The sequence below is a fragment of the Argopecten irradians genome, chromosome 7 (genome assembly GCF_041381155.1).
Source record: "Argopecten irradians isolate NY chromosome 7, Ai_NY, whole genome shotgun sequence".
NCBI classification, from domain to species: Eukaryota; Metazoa; Mollusca; class Bivalvia; order Pectinida; family Pectinidae; genus Argopecten; species Argopecten irradians.
The window spans coordinates 9,816,348-9,836,413 of record NC_091140.1 but is presented as its reverse complement, the minus strand read 5'-3'; the positions used below and the strand labels follow the sequence as shown (position 1 = coordinate 9,836,413).

At 34.1% G+C, this 20,066-nt stretch overlaps 1 protein-coding gene across 7 annotated transcripts in view; it reads right to left on the bottom strand.

Moving 5' to 3' along the window:
- LOC138327502 (anoctamin-7-like) overlaps nt 1–20,066 on the bottom strand; it is a 49,170-nt gene that overhangs the window by 7,340 nt on the left and 21,764 nt on the right. For 2 of the 7 annotated variants that reach the window (XM_069273635.1, XM_069273639.1), the window contains exons 7-22: nt 19,445–19,486; nt 12,961–13,291; nt 12,395–12,451; nt 11,936–12,030; nt 11,332–11,543; nt 10,885–11,040; nt 9,812–9,848; nt 9,515–9,624; nt 9,233–9,378; nt 7,017–7,239; nt 6,480–6,609; nt 6,128–6,261; nt 5,436–5,516; nt 3,545–3,636; nt 2,012–2,248; nt 921–956 (exon numbers count right to left, since the gene is read on the bottom strand). In XM_069273635.1, coding sequence (XP_069129736.1) covers nt 921–956; nt 2,012–2,248; nt 3,545–3,636; nt 5,436–5,516; nt 6,128–6,261; nt 6,480–6,609; nt 7,017–7,239; nt 9,233–9,378; nt 9,515–9,624; nt 9,812–9,848; nt 10,885–11,040; nt 11,332–11,543; nt 11,936–12,030; nt 12,395–12,451; nt 12,961–13,291; nt 19,445–19,486 — 2,119 coding nt within the window. Of the gene's footprint in view, nt 1–920; nt 957–2,011; nt 2,280–3,544; nt 3,637–5,435; nt 5,517–6,127; nt 6,262–6,479; nt 6,610–7,016; nt 7,240–9,232; nt 9,379–9,514; nt 9,625–9,811; nt 9,849–10,884; nt 11,041–11,331; nt 11,544–11,935; nt 12,031–12,394; nt 12,452–12,960; nt 13,292–19,444; nt 19,487–20,066 lie in introns of those variants that run through there. The other 5 variants (XM_069273636.1, XM_069273640.1, XM_069273638.1 and 2 more) reach the window with 4 other exon arrangements.

The window sequence follows — 20,066 nt, the reverse complement described above, 5'->3', positions numbered from 1 at the left end:
TCACTCAAAGTCATCAGACATCAACACAGGGGAGATAACCATCATCTCACTCAAAGTCATCAGACATCAACACAGGGAGATAACCATCATCTCACTCAGTCATCAGACATCAACACAGGGGAGATAACCATCATCTCACTCAAAGTCAACAGATATCAACACAGGGGAGACAACCATCATCCCACTCAAAGTCATTGGACATCAACACAGGGGGGATAACTATGCTCTCACTCAAAGTCATCAGACATCAGCACAATATACAAATGTTACTACACATACACTGCTCTTAAACTATTTACATTGATTGCCTTTGTTTAATAACATTAAAAACATTTACCAGCTGTTAACACTTCATGTCTAATAAATCAAAATTAAAAGCTATGAAAGCATATTAATTCATCTAAACAAGGAAAGCATTGCCAAAGCCAAAGCAATAAAAACAATATATATATATATATCCTGGTAATGTCAAATTAATTGAAAATTTCAAATCAGGTTTAAAACTGAACAACCAAAACCAAATTAAAGCATCTTTACCAGATAACCAACAGATCTAAATATCACAAATGAATAGTATACATGTGTAGTGATTTAACATGCAGCCCTCAAAGCACTACTCACAGAGGAAGGAACTCCCATAGATAAAGAGGACATAGGCAGAGCTCCATCCCTTACATTTACCTATCATTTTTCTTAATAATATTGAGTTATTCCATATAATGAATAGCCCCAATTATTTTTCTAATAGCTTCCTATGAAAAAATAATCATGCCACAAATGCTTTTTAATTCTTTTAAATCAAATATGTGACATAACACAAATGTGCTAGCAAATTAAAAGCAAATATTTTTTTATAGAATTCATGCATTCTACATAAGGTATTTGTGGTATATCTAGCAGACATTACTGAAGTGACTTACTGTGCCTTGATGTAAGTATCTATATCAATTTCGGGCCTAAAAAACCAGTCAAAATGTTGTATTGTATTATGTAACTTGTTATAGAAGCTTTTTATACTTGGATAGTAAAAGAACCTTATTATTTTCATTTTACAATTTAAACATGTGCACCAATATTATACAAATATCGACCTATTATCAGGTGGATACAGTGATTTATCAACTCGAGGAAGTGATATTACCCGAGGCCTATCAGCAGCGAGCAAAACACACACCCATATAATATGAAGCAACATCTAAATGACTTCCATATCGAGAACCTTTTTAAGAGCTTCTGAGTCTGAAGGTTTGTAGTATGCATGTTGGGTGATAATCTCAGCTATAAAATAATATTTGGCACAGAGTAAAGAGAATATGACTTTTTTGGGTTTTTTTTTCCTCTGGTTTTTTCCACCTATATTTCTGTACATTGTATTACACCACACAGCTTGATATCACATTATAACCACCAAGTGTACCATACAAAAGCTTGTAATGACATGATAGAATGATAATCTTGTGAGAACATGTCCTTACAGTGCTGTTAAACAGTACAACTGTACAATTTGATGTACACATGTTTTTATATACAACAGTACCTTGTTCACTTGAGTTTATACCACTTGATGTACCTGTTTACTTTTAATCATTTTGTTATGCAGACCAGTGCACAACATTCAATATACTTTGTATTTTTTCCGAGGTCCAGTCAACTTACCAAGGCTTGACTGTACATGTTGTAGGATTCCGTAAAAGCATATCTTATTCTACAAAATCACTTTCTTATAATGAAGCATATGATTTTTAATTTAAAATTTGAATTTATTCACTGCCTCCACTAGGGATCGAACTCGGAACCTTTGGATTAATAATCTGACGCTGATCAACCGATCAAGCTAAAGAGAAGTCCTTTTCCAAGATATATTGCGGCTACTATTGACCAGGGTTACAATCTTATTGGTACAGTAATCATCTGTAGACTGACGAACAGACAGATATAACTACTACCTACTAGTAGAAACATAGGGTTATATACTACAACGTCAATGAAGGGTTACGGGTGAGATACCTACACGCTGCCTCTGTCTCCTGGGCTAACAGGGGGAGCTTGTTTATCACTCTCAGATCCCTCCTCAACAAACGGTTTGACAGAGTTGCCTTCCTTGGACTCTTTCCCCGTCGGGGGTTTCGTCTTTGTAGATTTCCCCTCCTCTTTTTGTGATTGTTTGTTTTTATGTGTGTTATTTTCCTCTTTGACAACTTGTTGTCCATTCTCGTCAAATAATTCATAATTTGATGATCGTGTTTTTCTAAAAACAGGATGCAAGTGCTATGAATAAACTGAAAAAAGTAAGTTACACAACAATGGAATTTTGTGAATTAGGTAAAGAAATATTCACATTAACTGGGCATTAAATTATTATAGAATATGTTTTAATTTGCATGATTTTTTTCCTATAGCCCCTTCCTCAACTCCTTATAAGATTATGAAATGTTACACAAATAATATGAGACTTTGATAGATGTACTTATGAGAAATGATGATTATTGATTACAATGTGCAAGCTAAAGAAACAATCTGCAATTTTATCTATTTAAAAATAAAATCAAAAAGAATTATTCCAATGTAATAATTAGAAAATTTCATTCTTATCTGCATCACCGTATTCATCACAAAGTTCCATTGTCATATCAAGGATAAATCTACAAACTACACAATATATGGGAGAGGGTAGTCACAGCAGATCAAGTGAGCAGGAGAGTGAAATAAATAACATAATAGCCATACATGTCAGTGATACAATGATCTGAGGAAAGGGTGGCCCCTCCCCCAACAAACAGTGATGATCTTTGTAGGCAGTGGACAAACTTATGTGGATACAGTAATAAGCCACATATGGTGGGATTATACAGACATTTAGCAATATTTTAGTAAACTTTACCAAAGAAGCGAACTATTGGGTCAATGTTTTCTATAAAGAAAATGATAATATGGAATTTTTTCATGAATATGATTGGCTGTTTAACTTTAATACATAAATGATAATTGTTCTCCCAAATTATATCTGTACCATGTACATATCTCTACATAATACAAAGTAATCCTGTGTGATCTAAAATTTAAACACAATTATAACAATAATAGTAATATCAAAACAACCCAAAGATTATCAAAAATAACCTCTTGCTATGATAGTATCTTATTTTATACATTTTATTTAGATATCTGATTAAGGTATATATTGGATATTTTTGGACAATGGATGGTTTCTCAAAATAGATTCAAATAAAAATGACCTCTCCTGCATCAATCTATAGCCCATTATCTCTTAAATCCCTTTCAACAATGTTTCATGTAAACTTTAACTAAGGATTTTTCCACATATATAATACTAAACAAAAACATAATGAGTTCCCCTTTTTTGGTCTATACATGATGATGAGGAGAAAGTGAGACGATTACAGTGACTATACTTGTGATACGTTGTGAAGGGATGCAAGTTAATAAGAAGTCAATCAACCAGTAACACACTAACATGGGGCTCTCACTCATTTAAATGCCACACAAGCATATCGCTAGACGAGCGTTATATAAACACTCTTACCTTCGCTTTTTCTCCTTTAGGATGAGAGTTGAGTAATCTGTCGGCGGATCTCCCGCTACACTGTTCAAAATTCTGGCAACTTGGAATTTTTCCTGAATAGCAGGGCAAAAAAAAAATGTATAAAGAACAAACATCTAGATTTGATACTTCATATCAATTAGTCAAGCCTCACTTCTATTGAATTTGTTAATTTATCATTATGATTCAGATTTTTTTCTTTAAATTTTTACCTATAATAAGAGTAAATTCTCTCCGTACATGTAACCTAGCTCAGCTACTCGTGATTTTTAGCTATGATGGGAAAATAGATGTTATATACTAAAACAGGGATAAAAACATAATTGTTTTTCTAAAGAACAACACATCCACTATCCAAATGGTTTGTCATCCTCTCTTTTCCATGTGACATTTGAAAATATTGTACTCTACTCATCATAGATTTGTATATAACAAAGTAATAATGAATACACATTGGTATATATTTGTATATAACATAGTAATAATGAATACACATTTGTATAGATTTGTATATAACTTAGTAATAATGAATACACATTTGTATAGATTTGTATATAACATAGTAATAATGAATACACATTGGTATAGATTTGTATATAACTTAGTAATAATGAATACACATTTGTATAGATTTGTATATAACATAGTAATAATGAATACACATCTGTATATATTTGTATATAACATAGTAATAATGAATACACATTTGTATAGATTTGTATATAACATAGTAATAATGAATACACATCTGTATAGATTTGTATATAACTTAGTAATAATGAATACACATTTATATAGATTTGTATATAACATAGTAATAATGAAAACACATTTATATAGATTTGTATATAACATAGTAATAATGAAAACACATTATATAGATTTGTATATAAACATAGTAATAATGAATACACATTTATATAGATTTGTATATAACATAGTAATAATGAATACACATTTGTATAGATTTGTATATAACATAGTAATAATGAATACACATCTGTATAGATTTGTATATAACTTAGTAATAATGAATACACATTTATATAGATTTGTATATAACATAGTAATAATGAATACACATTTATATAGATTTGTATATAACATAGTAATAATGAAAACACATTTGTATAGATTTGTATATAAACAAAGCAATAATGAATACACATTGGTATAGATTTGTATATAACTTAGTAATAATGAATACACATTTGTATAGATTTGTATACAACTTAGTAATAATGAATACACACTTGTATAGATCTGTATATAACATAGTAATAATGAATACACAATTGTATAGATTTGTATATAACATAGCAATAATGAATACACATTGGTATAGATTTGTATATAACTTAGTAATAATGAATACACATTTGTATAGATTTGTATATAACTTAGTAATAATGAAAACACATTTGTATAGATTTGTATATAACATAGTAATAATGAATACACATTTGTAGGTAACAGCTGTTTGACAACAGCAAAGCACATTTGGACTTGCACCAAAACTTTGACTTGGTAATTTTGGCCCATCTTAATGGCCTCTTGAAATTCTTAAAATCCGGAATTTTTCTCCTCAAGTGATTGTCCACACCCATTACAACAATCATAATCCAAAATTATTGTAGAAATAAATGTCAATTATTGTAGATAAAAGTATTTCAGCACCAAAACCTTAACCTGGTCATTTCTGACACACATACCACCACCAGGGTGTCTCCACAAGCCCCCATATCTTATTTCTCTATTATATTTATTTGATAACACAATGCTTGAGTTTAATAATCAAGCACGAACGGTTTGATAGTCTAACATACAAGAAAATAACATTTCCTGATCAATATAAACATTATTTATGACATACCCTGCGCATGGCGAGGCGGATTGGTCTAGGGACGTCTGCTATAAGATATTCCAGCATGAACTTCAGTCCAAACACCATATGCTGTTTCAACAGAAAAATACCAACATAATTCTTTTGCTATATTTAAAAGGAAATAAATATTAAAATTCTAACAAAGAATTCTTAGAGGCCCACTACTTTTCCGAAAAGGCTTTTACTTTTTTAATGGGAATGTAAAATGAGATCAAAAATTTTAACTGTTATTAACTTACCGTTAATACTACATTTATTATCACCTTCTGAACAAATTTGATTAAAAATAAAGAAAATGTTAAATTGTTAATGCTGGTCGAATTATGTTTCCCGCTATCATCCTAAATACTGTGTGGTAGTTGACTATCACTGCGCCAGAAGGCAAAGCAGAGAATGACTCTCACCTGTTATCATATATTACACAGGAAATCTTGTGTATGTCTGATGTTGCTACCTTATCTTATGCTATCGGTATATATTTTCTGATGTTATTAATGTTTTTAAGAAACCTTTTTATTTTGCTGCAGAAAAGAAGTGGGCCTTTAATCATCCAATTATATTCTTTATATAGTAATTCTGGTTATGAAGGCAATATTATTTTCTATAAGACAGTAATCTATAAGACACTTTCCCTATAAATTAATGAAATGAACATGGCCAGTGAGAAAGTTTTGATTTACCTCAAATATGATGACAATCCAGAGTTTGGTGGAGAATTCAAACTGTTGTCCCCAGTTTGAGGTAAAGGCAATGAGGAAACCATTAGAGATGACACCACAGCTATTTACAAAGTCTAGGATACTGTACCAGCGGCCTGTAACAGAACCATTACACACAAATATAATGGGCATAAAAAAACATTAAAAACTTAAATGATAGACCATTAATGATTTCATTGGTAAAGCACTAAAGATATAGATGTAATGGCCGATAAACAATAAATCCATACATAAGTTATTCCTTACCAATGCCCTTTCGTACGTATAAGGCTAACCAATAATTCCATATTTAAACTTTGGTGTATTTCCTTACCAATATCCTTTCGGATGAAGGCTATAGGTCGGCGGTTCAACCACAGCAATCTTTTAGCATCGACTCTGATGTCCACCAGTAAGGTCACCAACGCCAGGAGGGGAGCCAAAGGAAAAGAGGCTGCAAATAACTGAAATAAAAAAATAATGCAAAATAATAAGTACCTGTAACTAAAAGTATTTCTTCAAAGTACACACATCAAGATCAGAAAACTGTTTTGAAGTCCAAAGCTGTTTTAAATCTTAACTTAGCCAGTCAATAATGATGTTACAAAACGTTACGTCATATTTGATTGGCTAAGTCTAAACTTAGTCTAAGACTGCTTCATGATCTTGGCCCCAGGTCAAACTTCTTACTGGTAGTTCAAAATTTCATCACTCAAAGAGTCTATTCTTTTAAGTATTTTGCTAGTCCCAATCAAACTTGATGCTATATATTTAATTAAACTGAACTTATACCATAGTTTTAGACTTTTGAGATAATAAAGTTTGTTCACTTCCTGGCAAAAGAAAAAATATCATATACCGGTACACTTACCATTAGGAAGCCATATTGTATAATCTTTTCTGTGTATTCCCCAAGTGTAAAATCATCGAGGCTCGGCTTTAGGTATTCCATTTCTATATAGGAGTTGGTGATTTGACGATCTGCTTCAAGCATATTTTCAGGAGACTTTTCTCCCACTTTATTATTCAAACAAGGACAGCAGGCACATCTACAGAACCAAGATGGCCGCTTCCTCCATAATTTTTTCAGTAACCTAAAACAAAAACAATTTGAACATGGAACTTTTTCCTCACACAGCCATTTTTGATAAACAAAGAGGTCCAGAGGGCCTGTATCACTCACCTGGTTATTGTAATGCCAAGTAATGTTCTAATTACAGGATCATTGTTTCTTTTCTGAAGGCATTTAAGATTTACCTGTAATTTCCCTATTGGGACCAATTCTTTCTACTCCAGAGGGTCAGAGCCAAAAATTCATACAAACTGTTCCCCTTCCCCCAAGAATGTTTCTGGCCAAATTTGGTTACATTCCATGCAGAACTCTATGACTAGAAGCGATTTAAAGGATTTCCTCTATTTCCCCTATTGGGCCCCACCCCTCCTGCCCCGGGGGAGTCAGAGCCAAAATTTATACAAACTCTGTTCCCCTTCCCCCAAGAATGTTTCTGGCCAAATTTGGTTACATTCCATGCAGAACTCTATGACTAGAAGCGATTTAAAGGATTTACCTCTATTTCCCCTATTGGGCCCTGCCCCTCCTGCCCCCAGGGGGGTCAGAGCCAAACTTTATACAAACTCTGTTTCTGTTCCCCCAAGGATGTTTCTGGGCAAATTTGGTTACATTCCATGCAGAACTCTATGGGCCAGGTGAGCTAAAAATGAGGTCATAAATACTAAGATCACTGATTTCAGAATAATTAATTTTGATACCAGTATGTATTTAACCTAATTAATTTTTATACCAGTATTTAACCTGATTAATTTTTTTACCAATATTTTACCTAATTAATTTTTATATCAGTATTTATCCTAATTAATTTTTTGAACCATTATTTAACCTAATTAATTTTTATACCAGTATTTATTTAACCTGATTAATTTTTATACCAGTATTTAACCTAATTAATTTTTATAACAGTATTTAACCTAATTAATTTTTATACCAGTATTTAACCTAATTAATTTTTATACCATTATCTAACCTAATTAATTTTTATACCAGTATTTAACCTAATTAATTTTTATACCAGTATTTAACCTTATTATTTTTTTGAACCAGTATTTAACCTAATTAATTTTTATACCAGTATTTAACCTTATTATTTTTTTGAGCCATTATTTAACCTAATTAATTTTTATACCAGTATTTAACCTTATTATTTTTTGAACCAGTATTTAACCTAATTAATTTTTATACCAGTATTTAAGCTTATTATTTTTTTGAACCATTATTTAACCTAATTAATTTTTATACCAGTATTTAACCTAATTAATTTTTATACCAGTATTTAACCTTATTATTTTTTTGAACCATTATTTAACCTAATTAATTTTTATACCAGTATTTAACCTAATTAATTTTTATACCAGTATTTAACCTTATTATTTTTTTGAACCATTATTTAACCTAATTAATTTTTATACCAGTATTTAACCTAATTAATTTTTATACCAATATTTAACCTTATTATTTTTTTGAACCATTATTTAACCTAATTAATTTTTATACCAGTATTTATCCTAATTAATTTTTATACCAGTATTTATCCTAATTATTTTTTTATACCAGTATTTAACCAAATTAATTTTTATACCAGTATTTATCCTAATTGATTTTTATACCAGTATTTAACCTAATTGATTTTTATAGCAATATTTATCCTAATTAATTTTTATACCAGTATTTATCCTAATTGATTTTTTATACCAGTATTTAACCTAATTAATTTTTATACCAGTATTTAACCTTATTATTTCTTATACCAGAATCTAATCTTATTCAATAATTATTATTTATATGCATCAATTTAAGTCTTTTAAAAATACTTTTTTCGCTGTCCATGGTATATGTCCATATAAATACAGATTTTGTTTCAGATTATATCTTTTATACATTGCTTTCAGCTTCAGCAGAGAGATATCAATTTGACAATGAGTAAGAAATAATACCATTCAGAAATAAATGATGTCAAAACTGATTCGTTTTATTGTCATGATTCATGATCCTAAAATAAAGTTGTGACTTACGGTAGGACAATGTCTTTGAACATTTTTGGGAAAGGTTTCACCAACATCAGCGTAAGGACTTGAAAGGAAAGTTGAGACATACAGGTTCCGGAACAGTCGTCACGATATTCCTCTCCGAGTCCAAACACACCAAACAGGTCAAAGTTCTGAAACAAAATTATTCGTTCTGACAGTGATATCTTTCTGTAAAATTTCCTTAACTTAACACGAAAAACGATATATAAAACAAAAACATTCGGCAATAATTAGTCTAATGAATTAGGTAACTAAAATAAAACTTACCCCTCGAAAAAAAGCAATGTACACACAAGAAGCATAATTGTTGGCAAATTGGAAGGCAAATAACTTAATGATGAGAGCATCGTCGTAGGCACTCTGTGTTCTGTAGTTTTCTGAAAAAATCCAATCACACAGGATTCTAAGCATTTGCATTGTTAAAGATATGAGACTCTAAATGAAGTATCAGGCTGAAGTAAATTCTAGGCAAAAACATGGTAAAGAACCATTGCATGTTTATCATCATGGTGATATACATATCAATTAGCCCCCCCAGAGAAAGTACAGAGCATCATAACTTACCCCAGTCTGTTAACTTGAGAGCCACTTTATCATACACCTGAAAAAATAGAAAGGTGAAAATACAGTCCAAATGTATATCTGAATACATGTATATCTATTTTTCAAAAGCTCAGATACTGTATAATGAAGCAACATTATGAGTAAAACTAAAGACCAGGGCCAAGTTGTTCAAATGATGGTCCAATACTAAATATAGTTTAACAACAATTTTCAAATCAATATAAGATAATTTCTTGTCAAATAATTTTGACAAAATTAGAGACGATATAATCACAAAAAACCAGAAACTTTGCTAATTTAGAAGTTAATCAAATCAGCTATTGAACAACCATGCAAAGCAGATTTTCCTTGATCAAATCTGACTAAAAGACTTATTGATACAGTTCTGTTAAAAAGCTGGTAGCTGTAGAGATGACTCCTGACGTACCTTGCCTAGCAGTATAATGGAGGCTGTGTTGAGGATATAGATTTATTGATAATCTGATGAGACCTGACGTACCTTGCCTAGCAGTAAAATGGAGGCTGTGTTTAGGATATAGATTTATTGATAATCTGATGAGACATGACGTACCTTGCCTAGCAGTATAATGGAGGCTGTGTTGAGGATATAGATTTATTGATAATCTGATGAGACCTGACGTACCTTGCCTAGCAGTATAATGGAGGCTGTGTTGAGGATATAGATTTATTGATAATCTGATGAGACCTGACGTACCTTGCCTAGCAGTAAATGGAGCTGTGTTTAGGATATAGATTTATTGATAATCTGATGAGACATGACGTACCTTGCCTAGCAGTATAATGGAGGCTGTGTTGAGGATATAGATTTATTGATAATCTGATGAGACCTGACGTACCTTGCCTAGCAGTATAATGGAGGCTGTGTTGAGGATATAGATTTATTGATAATCTGATGAGACCTGACGTACCTTGCCTAGCAGTATAATGGAGGCTGTGTTGAGGATATAGATTTATTGATAATCTGGTGAGACCTGACGTACCTTGCCTAGCAGTATAATGGAGGCTGTGTTGAGGATATAGATTTATTGATAATCTGATGAGACCTGACGTACCTTGCCTAGCAGTATAATGGAGGCTGCGTTCAGGATGGCTGACACTATGTTGGTGGTGATGAGACATTCCAGGGCACTCATACCCGGACACAAGTCCACAGCGATGATAACTCTGTATACAATCACACCTACCAAACTGGCCAGCACTAGACTCACCTTGAATATCAGGAAGAATAATAACAAGTCAATTTGATGAATCTGAGGTCTACAAATGGGTAAGAAATAAGCTTTAAAAGTATTTCATCTAAATTGACCCATATATAATATGATGAAATGTAATAGAAAGAAAGCATAGACATAATATTAATGAGTTCAAATGTCAAAATATAGGTCACCATAACCTGGTTTTGATATGTGTAAAATCATATTACCTAGATGGACCCTCAAACATGTATACCAAATTAACCAAATAACACAGAATCAACAAACGAACAAACTTCCACTCACCATAAACAGTAGGGTTGAAGCGGAGAAGAAATATTTAGCGACCTGTTTCTTTACAGGATAAAACCAATTCTCCTCCGATGTTACTGGATCTTTTTTAACTTTCGTCCCAAAAAATTGTGGTCGATCTGGCTCGTTACTGTCGTAATTGTCGACATCCCACTCGTAGGCCAGTGTGGCACTTTTCCTCTTCCACATCTCTAGGAACACTGTACCTGTATAGGGGGAATAACTCTAATTAAACACCGTTTACAATTAATATTCTCTCCAACTCTGTCTGTATTGGGTTGGAGATCAAGCTAAGGGCATACATGAATTTTGTCCCAGATTTCATTGAAAAATGAAAAAAAGGATAAAATTATTTTATTAAGGGGGCATAACTCTTGGGGAAAATTGTATTAATACTTTTCTTCAATAAATACACAAAATTTATTCTAAATCAATTTCAACTGAATAATGACAAAAAATTCAGCTACTGTTTCCTGGTGTTATAAGAATAATCTCAGGACAAATGAATTAACTTGCTAGAATTCAAACTTTCAAAGGAATGTGACTTAAGTCAGAGTTACAGAAAAAATTAAAATGATACTGATGACAGAATACTTACCCCATAGACAAACCACACAGGCAAAGAAAGGTGTCACATCATTGTCAAAGGCAAGCTTGACAACCTCAAGTAATTCTTCCATCTCAATCTTTATCCTGTACGTAAATATTGAACATGGAATCATACACCAATGTTTTCTCGGGAAATGATATCAGACTAATGCCATCTAAAAGAACACGTTCATGAACAATATCTTCATTTCCAAGTGCAGTGTCCGAGTCGGAGGAAGAAATACTGTAGATATTGAGTATATTGTAATGTACCTTCATAGATTTTTTTCTGTTTAGTAGAAGTCAACAATTAAAACTTATTCATGCAAGTTGTATTAATTCATATTGCTATATATTAATTAGAAAGTACACCATAAATTGAGTTTTGTATACAATTCAGAATTAACCTACTGTATTATATTCTTATATCAGCAAAATCAAAAGTTCCAGTGATGATGTGATTACTTACAACTGTACAACTGTTGCATTAGCAGGTCTCTCAATGGTGGTCGTTCCTGAGATAGTACTAAAGAATAACAAAAAAGCCTATTGTCTTTCTCAATAAAAACATTTCCGATAGCAACAATCTGTATTTTTTGTATGTCCAGGGCCAAGTTTCATAAATATTGCCTAACTTTAAGTTATTCTGTAACTTAAAATTCCCAATAGAAAAGCATCACAGAAGTTTAGGGGGAGTCAGATGTAAAGAAGTCTTCCATAACTCTATTTTTTTTTGTAATGCTTTCCTATGGAGTTAAGGAATTCTTTACAAGCAATTTTCTTAAAAGAGATATTCTTATAAAATTATTATCTATAATGATAGCAGATTCTATAATGCCTATTCAAAAGACATCAGATATGAAGAACTTTACAAATGAGTGTAGAAATTAAAAGCATCAAGAGATATAACATCATTGTCCTTCTGAAGTGCTACAGGTTAACAGTATTGCACAAGTGACACAGACAAAAATATTACATTGGCAAAATCACAGAATATCAGGCAGCCATTTAAAACTATAAAGGCTTCAACATTACCTTGAAATTAAACCAAACAGAAAAATAGCAAATCCAAACACAGTAGGAATCCACAGACTGGAAATCAGAAGGCCAGACCAGGCAAAATACAGAGCTATTTTTTCTCCAAAATAGTTGCGTATCTTCCACAATGGCTGAAACTTGTAGTACTTAGTCCATGTATCATCTAGATCCTTTCTAGGGTCTGAGTCCAACTCTACCTCCTCCTCCTCAGCATCCTCATCTTTAAAGAACTCTTTTTTTAACTCCTCCCGCTGTTTGCTGCGTTGTGATTCCTCGTGGAGGATGAAAGCATCTGTGTACACATCTTTCATCATCAAATACGGCAGACCTGCAAAACAAAGTATAAATGTAATAGATGTAAGATATAGTTCTAGATATTTATACTCACCTGTTTCAAAATGAAATACTCATCAAGTCATTAGATGTGTTAGTTGGCAAAGCTCATATACATATATTTTAATTCTGCAGAAGCAATTAAAGCGCACAATCCTCTGTACTCACCATAAACATGATATGTATGGAATGGATTAATTGATTTTTTATTCGTAGGTTACAAGTGTGTTACTGAGTTGACTTCTAGAGACTTCTGCTAGGTACTCTTATTATGTATCAATGCTCACTTGTCCACCATATATTGTATTTTTTACACATATTTTTTTCGGTTGTCCCTTAATATTGCTTGTACATGTTCAAATTGCAATGAGTATCATTCCATTATAAATACAAAATTGATAACATTTGCTTCATATTGCTAAATTGCTAAAGTTTATGAAACTTAAAAAAAAAAGAAAAGAAGTTGTTAAAAAAATCTGTAACAAAAATAATACCACTGACATTGCATGCAAATGTGATTCAAAAAACAAAAAAAAAGTGCTCAACATGTTCCCAACATATCGATTACTTTATAACTCATCAACAAATTGTACAGGGAGGACAAAAGGACAAACAACACATTTGATGAAATTGTATGGACTACTCTTTCTGTTTTGTCTTTTTAGGGTTCATCAGTGAAGCTAAAGGAGCAAAAATAAGAAACTCAGTTGCCCGGGTAACATAGTTATGATGGTTCAGTAACATATTTTTCGGAGCATAAATTGTGACTTTTTTCCTTGAAAATCAGGAGAGCGACTTATACACCAGTGCGAATTATCTGTGGATGAAATCCAAAATCTGACTATGTTTTTGCATCATGACGTCATGATTCTTGTGTGAAAATGGTAAGTTTTACTTGCCGGTTTAGTTAAGTTTTATATCGCAAAAAATCATATACATTTGATTTCAGGGGCTGGCATTAAAACCATAGGCCAGACCATGTTCATATCATTAGCATATAGCTTATTTATACAAATTAATTTTCAATTATATACTCAGCAAAATAAGTTAAGGGTCACAACTTTGGGGTAATAAAAAATACTAAAATATATAACGGGAATATATCTACTTGATATAACTTTTTCAAGCGTTCATTTGACCATGATTTACACGTGAGTAAAAAGGTGAAGGTCAGGCCACGTAGGCAGTACACTCGGCCGAGTACAGGTACCCCGATATACAGTTTGGTAGCCGAATGGGACAGTGATTGTGACATGTGGGTAAATCATTGGAATTGCACAGTTTTTGCATTTTTTGAACACTAAACGTCATTCAAAGTGACATTAACACGAAATGCCTCAAAGACGTCACTTGAGTGAACAAGATTCAGGTACTGCTATAGGTATGCAACGAATTGTTGCTCAAATTTCAATGTGAGTCAAAGTGTCATCGGGAGACTGTGGCAATGCTTCCAGGCAACTGGTTCGGTACGTCAGCGACCCAGAAGTGGAAGACCACGATGTACGACAGCCCGTGAGGACCGTACTATTGTCCTACAAGCAAAACGTAATCGGTTTTCGTCTGGTGTTGAGCTGAATACAGACCTGCGCAACCACCAGGGACTGCGTATTTCCTCTCAAACCTATAGAAATCGTCTCCACGAAGCTAACCTGCGGGCTCGTCGGCCAGCTGTGAGGCCCATTTTGACCGCGAGACACAGGGCAGCAAGACTTGATTTTTGCACAAATCATGTTCACTGGCAACTGCGCCATATTCGACCAATACTGTTCACCGACGAGTCGAAATTTTGTGTGGACTTTCACGATGGTAGGAGGCAAGTGTGGCGAGAGAAAAACGAACGATATCGCGACTGCTGTATGAGGCAGCACAATCGTTTTGGTGGAGGTTCAGTAATGGTTTGGGGTGGCATCTCTCTCGACGGAAAAACGGAGCTGTATATCATTCGGAACGGAACGCTGACTGGACAACGTTATAGGGACGAAATCCTAGACCCTATTGTGCGACCATTCGCGGGTGCATTAGGTCCCGATTTTGTACTCATGGATGATAATGCGCGTCCTCATCGTGCTAGGATCGTAAATGAGTACCTTGAAGCGGAAACTATCGAGCCCATGGACTGGCCCGCGGTTTCTCCCGACTTAAATCCTATAGAACACATCTGGGATGTCCTTCAGAGACAGATTCAGAAGCGGGCCGTTCAACCGGCGTCAATTCCTGAACTGGAAATCGCACTGTTAGAGGAATGGCGTAACCTGGCACAATTGACCATCCGTAGACTCATCCGCAGCTTCAGCAGGCGTTGTCGTGCCGTTATTCAGGCCAGAGGAGGTCACACAAAGTACTGATAAACGAATGAACTCCCCAGAATGAAAGTGACTTTTCATCACCATATGTGATTTCACTTTGAAAATAGGGGTATGCCTTGTCGGATGCCTGTAGTTTGAAAAATGTCTTGTTTTCCCGCCAAAAAGCGTTTCCAATGAATGAATGAAATGTTAATGATAATAAATTAATATAAAAATCATGTTCTAAGTGTTTGGTAAAAAAAATCCTATACTCAAAACTCTTGACCCTTAACTTAATTTGTTGAGTGTATATAAACCCAGTATAATGAGTGTGGGTTTTGTTTTGTTACAACCTGTTGTCATGGCAACACTGGAGTTTAATTCCTGTTGTTAAGTGTTTATCCCTTATCTATACCTTTAGTGTGGTACATCATGTACCGTTCATCTGTGGTGAGTGCTTCCAAACTCTTAATCAATTACATGTATCGGAAGTGTAGTTATATAACTTATAAATAATGTATTCAAATGTATTACCAAAATTCTACCTAACTATTACACAAAGCTGAAGTTTCAAGGCTACATGCATAATATCAATTCCAGAAGTGCCAATTCATTTTTTCTTGCTCAATAATGCATTGCAAAGCAGTTAAGGTTGTCTAATGGCTGAGTAGAATGGTTTAGTCGGAGTACTTGGACCTATAAATAGATCTGTCTTTATGTCACTTTATACTACTTATGATAATTAAGGCTAGATCATATATTAAATATGGCTGCAGGTAAGTACCTGGGTAAAATTCTTTATGTCTGAACATAACAGTAAAAGAAGAGTCATTCTTATAACAGTAGTACGCCAATACTAACAACTAAATGATTCCACCACCCCTACTAGCTCTTATCAGTGATCATGGTATCTAAATGTCCCTCTATATTATTTCCGTGGTAACATCAGATGTGGCGAATTATAGACATTCATAATTATGTTACTATAATTGATCCCAAAACTAATGAGTTATTGGCAATTTTCCTGTGTATAGTGACCTGGTTACCATAACTACCAAATAAACTTTCAGCATAAAAAACCTGCATGCATGAACGGAAAAACAAGCTGATTCCAGTATGCCCTCCTTCGAACTTTGTAGGGAGGAGAGGAGCATCATCCCAAAACTGGATCAAAATAATTCTACATACATTAGATTTATTGCAATAGACTTTCACACTGACAGTAACGCTGCTAGTTCATCAACGAGACCATCTTTCTGAGTGTAATACTAGACTATAAATAATAGATACAACACCAAGGCTAATCATTGTTGTAGTAACATGCATCATCACACGCCAAACACAATACTCTTGATAACAAGGCAACAGTTTCATTTCAATAATGTCCTATCCTAGTAAATTCTCATGCATGAAACTGGCATTTTAAAAGAAACACAAGAGGCCCAGAGGGCCTGTATCACTCACCTGGTTTGTAATGCCAAGTAATGTTCTGAATACAAGTTCATTGTTTCTTTTCTGAAGGAATTTGAATATTTACCTCTAATTCCCCTATTGGGCCCACTCTTTCTGCTCCAGGGGGTCAAAGCCAAAATTTATACGAATTCAGTTAACCCCAAGGATGTTACTGGCCAAATTTGGTTACAATCCATGCAGAACTCTAGGACAAGTAGCTATTTTTAGGATTTACCTCTATTTCCCCTATTGGACCCCGCCCCTCCTGCCCCCAGGGGAGTCAGAGCCAAAATTTATACAAGTTTTGTTTCCCTTCCCCAAAGGATGTTTGTGGCCAAATTTGGTTACAATCAATGCAGAACTCTAGGACATGCATGCAGGTAGCGATTTATAGGATTTACCTCTATTTCCCCTATTGGGCCCGCCCCTCCTACCCCCGGGGGGTCAGAGCCAAAATTTATACAAGTTCTGTTCCCCTTCCCCCAAGGATGTTTCAGGTCAAATTTGGTTACAATCCATCCAGAGCTCTAGGACAAGTAGCGATTTATAGGATTTACTTCTATTTCCCCTATTGGGCCTCGCCGCTCCTGCCCCCGGGGGTCAGAGTCAAAATTTATACAAGTTCTGTTCCCCTTCCCCAAAGGATGTTTCTGGCCAAATTTGGTTGCAATCCATGCAGAACTCTAGGACAAGTAGCGATTTATAGGATTTACCTCTATTACCCCTATTGGGCCCCGCCCCTCCTACCCCAGGGGGGTCAGGGTCACCATTTATACAAAAATCTGATCCCCTTCCCTAGGATTTCCCTAAGGAAGTTTCTGGCCAAATTTGGTTGCAATCCATGCAGAACTCTAGGACAAGTAGCGATTTATAGGATTTACCTCTATTACCCCTATTGGGCCCTGCCCCTCCTGCCCCGGGGGGTCAGGGTCACCATTTATGCAAAATCTGACCCTTCCCCTAAGGAAGTTTCTGGCCAAATTTGGTTGCAATCCATGCAGAACTCTAGGACAATAGCGATTTATAGGATTTACCTCTATTACCCCTATTGGGCCCACCCCTCCTGCCCCAGGGGGGTCAGGGTCACCATTTATGCAAAATCTGATCCCCTTCCCCTGAGGAAGTTTCTGGCCAAATTTGGTTGCAATCCATGCAGAACTCTAGGACAAGTAGCGATTTATAGGATTTACCTCTATTACCCCTATTGAGCCCCGCCCCTCCTGCCCCAGGGGGGTCAGGGTCACCATTTATGCAAAATTTGATCCCCTTCCCCTAAGGAAGTTTCTGGCCAAATTTTATTAAAATCCATGAAGTACTTTATGACAAGTAGCGATTTAAAGGAAATGTTGACGGACGGACGATGGACGGACAGATGACGGACGCCGCCCCTTCGGGCCAGGTGAGCTAAAAATGAAGATAATAGTCTATTATAAGCATCTATGTCTAAATAATATTTGATTCATTAATTGTTAATGCTGGTCTGCCTATTATTTGCCAAAAAGCAGCTATTTGAGCTTGAGGATGTATTATGTGTATTGTTTGAATGCTAAGATGTTGAGCAGTAAAAGTGACGTAGATAGCCAATCAACATGACATGCTCTACGAGTGACTGAAAAAAATTCAGAGACAAATCAAAGATCATTTTCATCATTATATACTACAGCATGCGTAGTACTTTAAACATTTCATGCAGGGAGAAAATGACAATGGAAAAGATAAAACAGAATGACATTACATATACATGTATCATAGTGTGGTATGATATTAATGTAAAAATAAATCAGAGGCATTATTGACAATCATTGATTCTATTAAAAAAGAATTCTGACAATTCTTTATCATTTTCCAGATGACAATGTGTGTGAACATAAAACGTTTTTATTCTTTTGAGAACAGTGTTCCTGGAATGTTTTATCTACCATTTAAATAACATTCAGAGAACAAAGTAAAAAAATAGATAATATGTTATATATAAAATAAAAGTAAACTACAATGTATCTAAAAATATACCATGGAAACATTCCCAAATCAACCAATTTGTAAGTCTAAACTAATGTGGAACAACTACATGTACCTTAACTGAAAGGTTTTAAGGTGAAACTGTTGTTAAAAAGATTATATCAATGAACTTTTTTTTAACCCAGTAGATTGTCTGAGAAACTGTTTCAATACAAATTAACCAAACAGTAAGTAGGCCTTTATGTAATTATCCCCAGCATAAAGAGCTAAACAAACTCTTTCAGCTAAATTTTAATCAGACTTTGGTGCTGTCCTACACCTATCTAGCCAAGAAAACACTTAAGCTTTAACGGTTATAATGTGTCTTCTAATAAGTACTGATCAGCCCAATCAGAAAGTGGTGAAGCAGAAGTATAGCCAGAATACGCTCTATCTACAGGTATGATACCTACCAAACCTGCGACCATACTCGGTCTGTCTCAGTTCCGTTTCGTCTACAGGAAATAGCATGCATATGATACCGTATGATTGAGACAATCGTCCAGGAAACAGGCTAATTATAGGGTCAATGGTAATACTAGACTGGGGAACATGCAATTATCATCAGCAAATACAAACTAAAATATGTAACAAGTGAGTCTTATTAAAATATTAATGCAGCACAAGTGAATTCAAATGTTAATGATCAAGCACCTGTGAATTAAAGTGTTAAGAGTGAGGCATGCTTGTTTGTGTTAATGCATTCACACGTGAATTAATTAGTACACTTATCTCTGGATTAGTACATAATGATTCTAAGTAATATGTTTATACATCCTAATACAGATATGTATATTTATATATATGACTGTATAAGATCTAGTTTGACAACTGGACCCGCAATAATACAATGTCATAATGGTGCCATCTTTTTCTGGGTAAAATACCACACAGGTAATTTTCTGTTATTAGTCCAGTAAAGATAGGGTGTTACCCCAAAATAATTGCAACAGAATTTTTTTGTTTTTCATACAGATCTGACTTTGTTTTATGCAAGAAAAAAAGTCGCCACCAATAAAAATTTGGGAAAGTGTT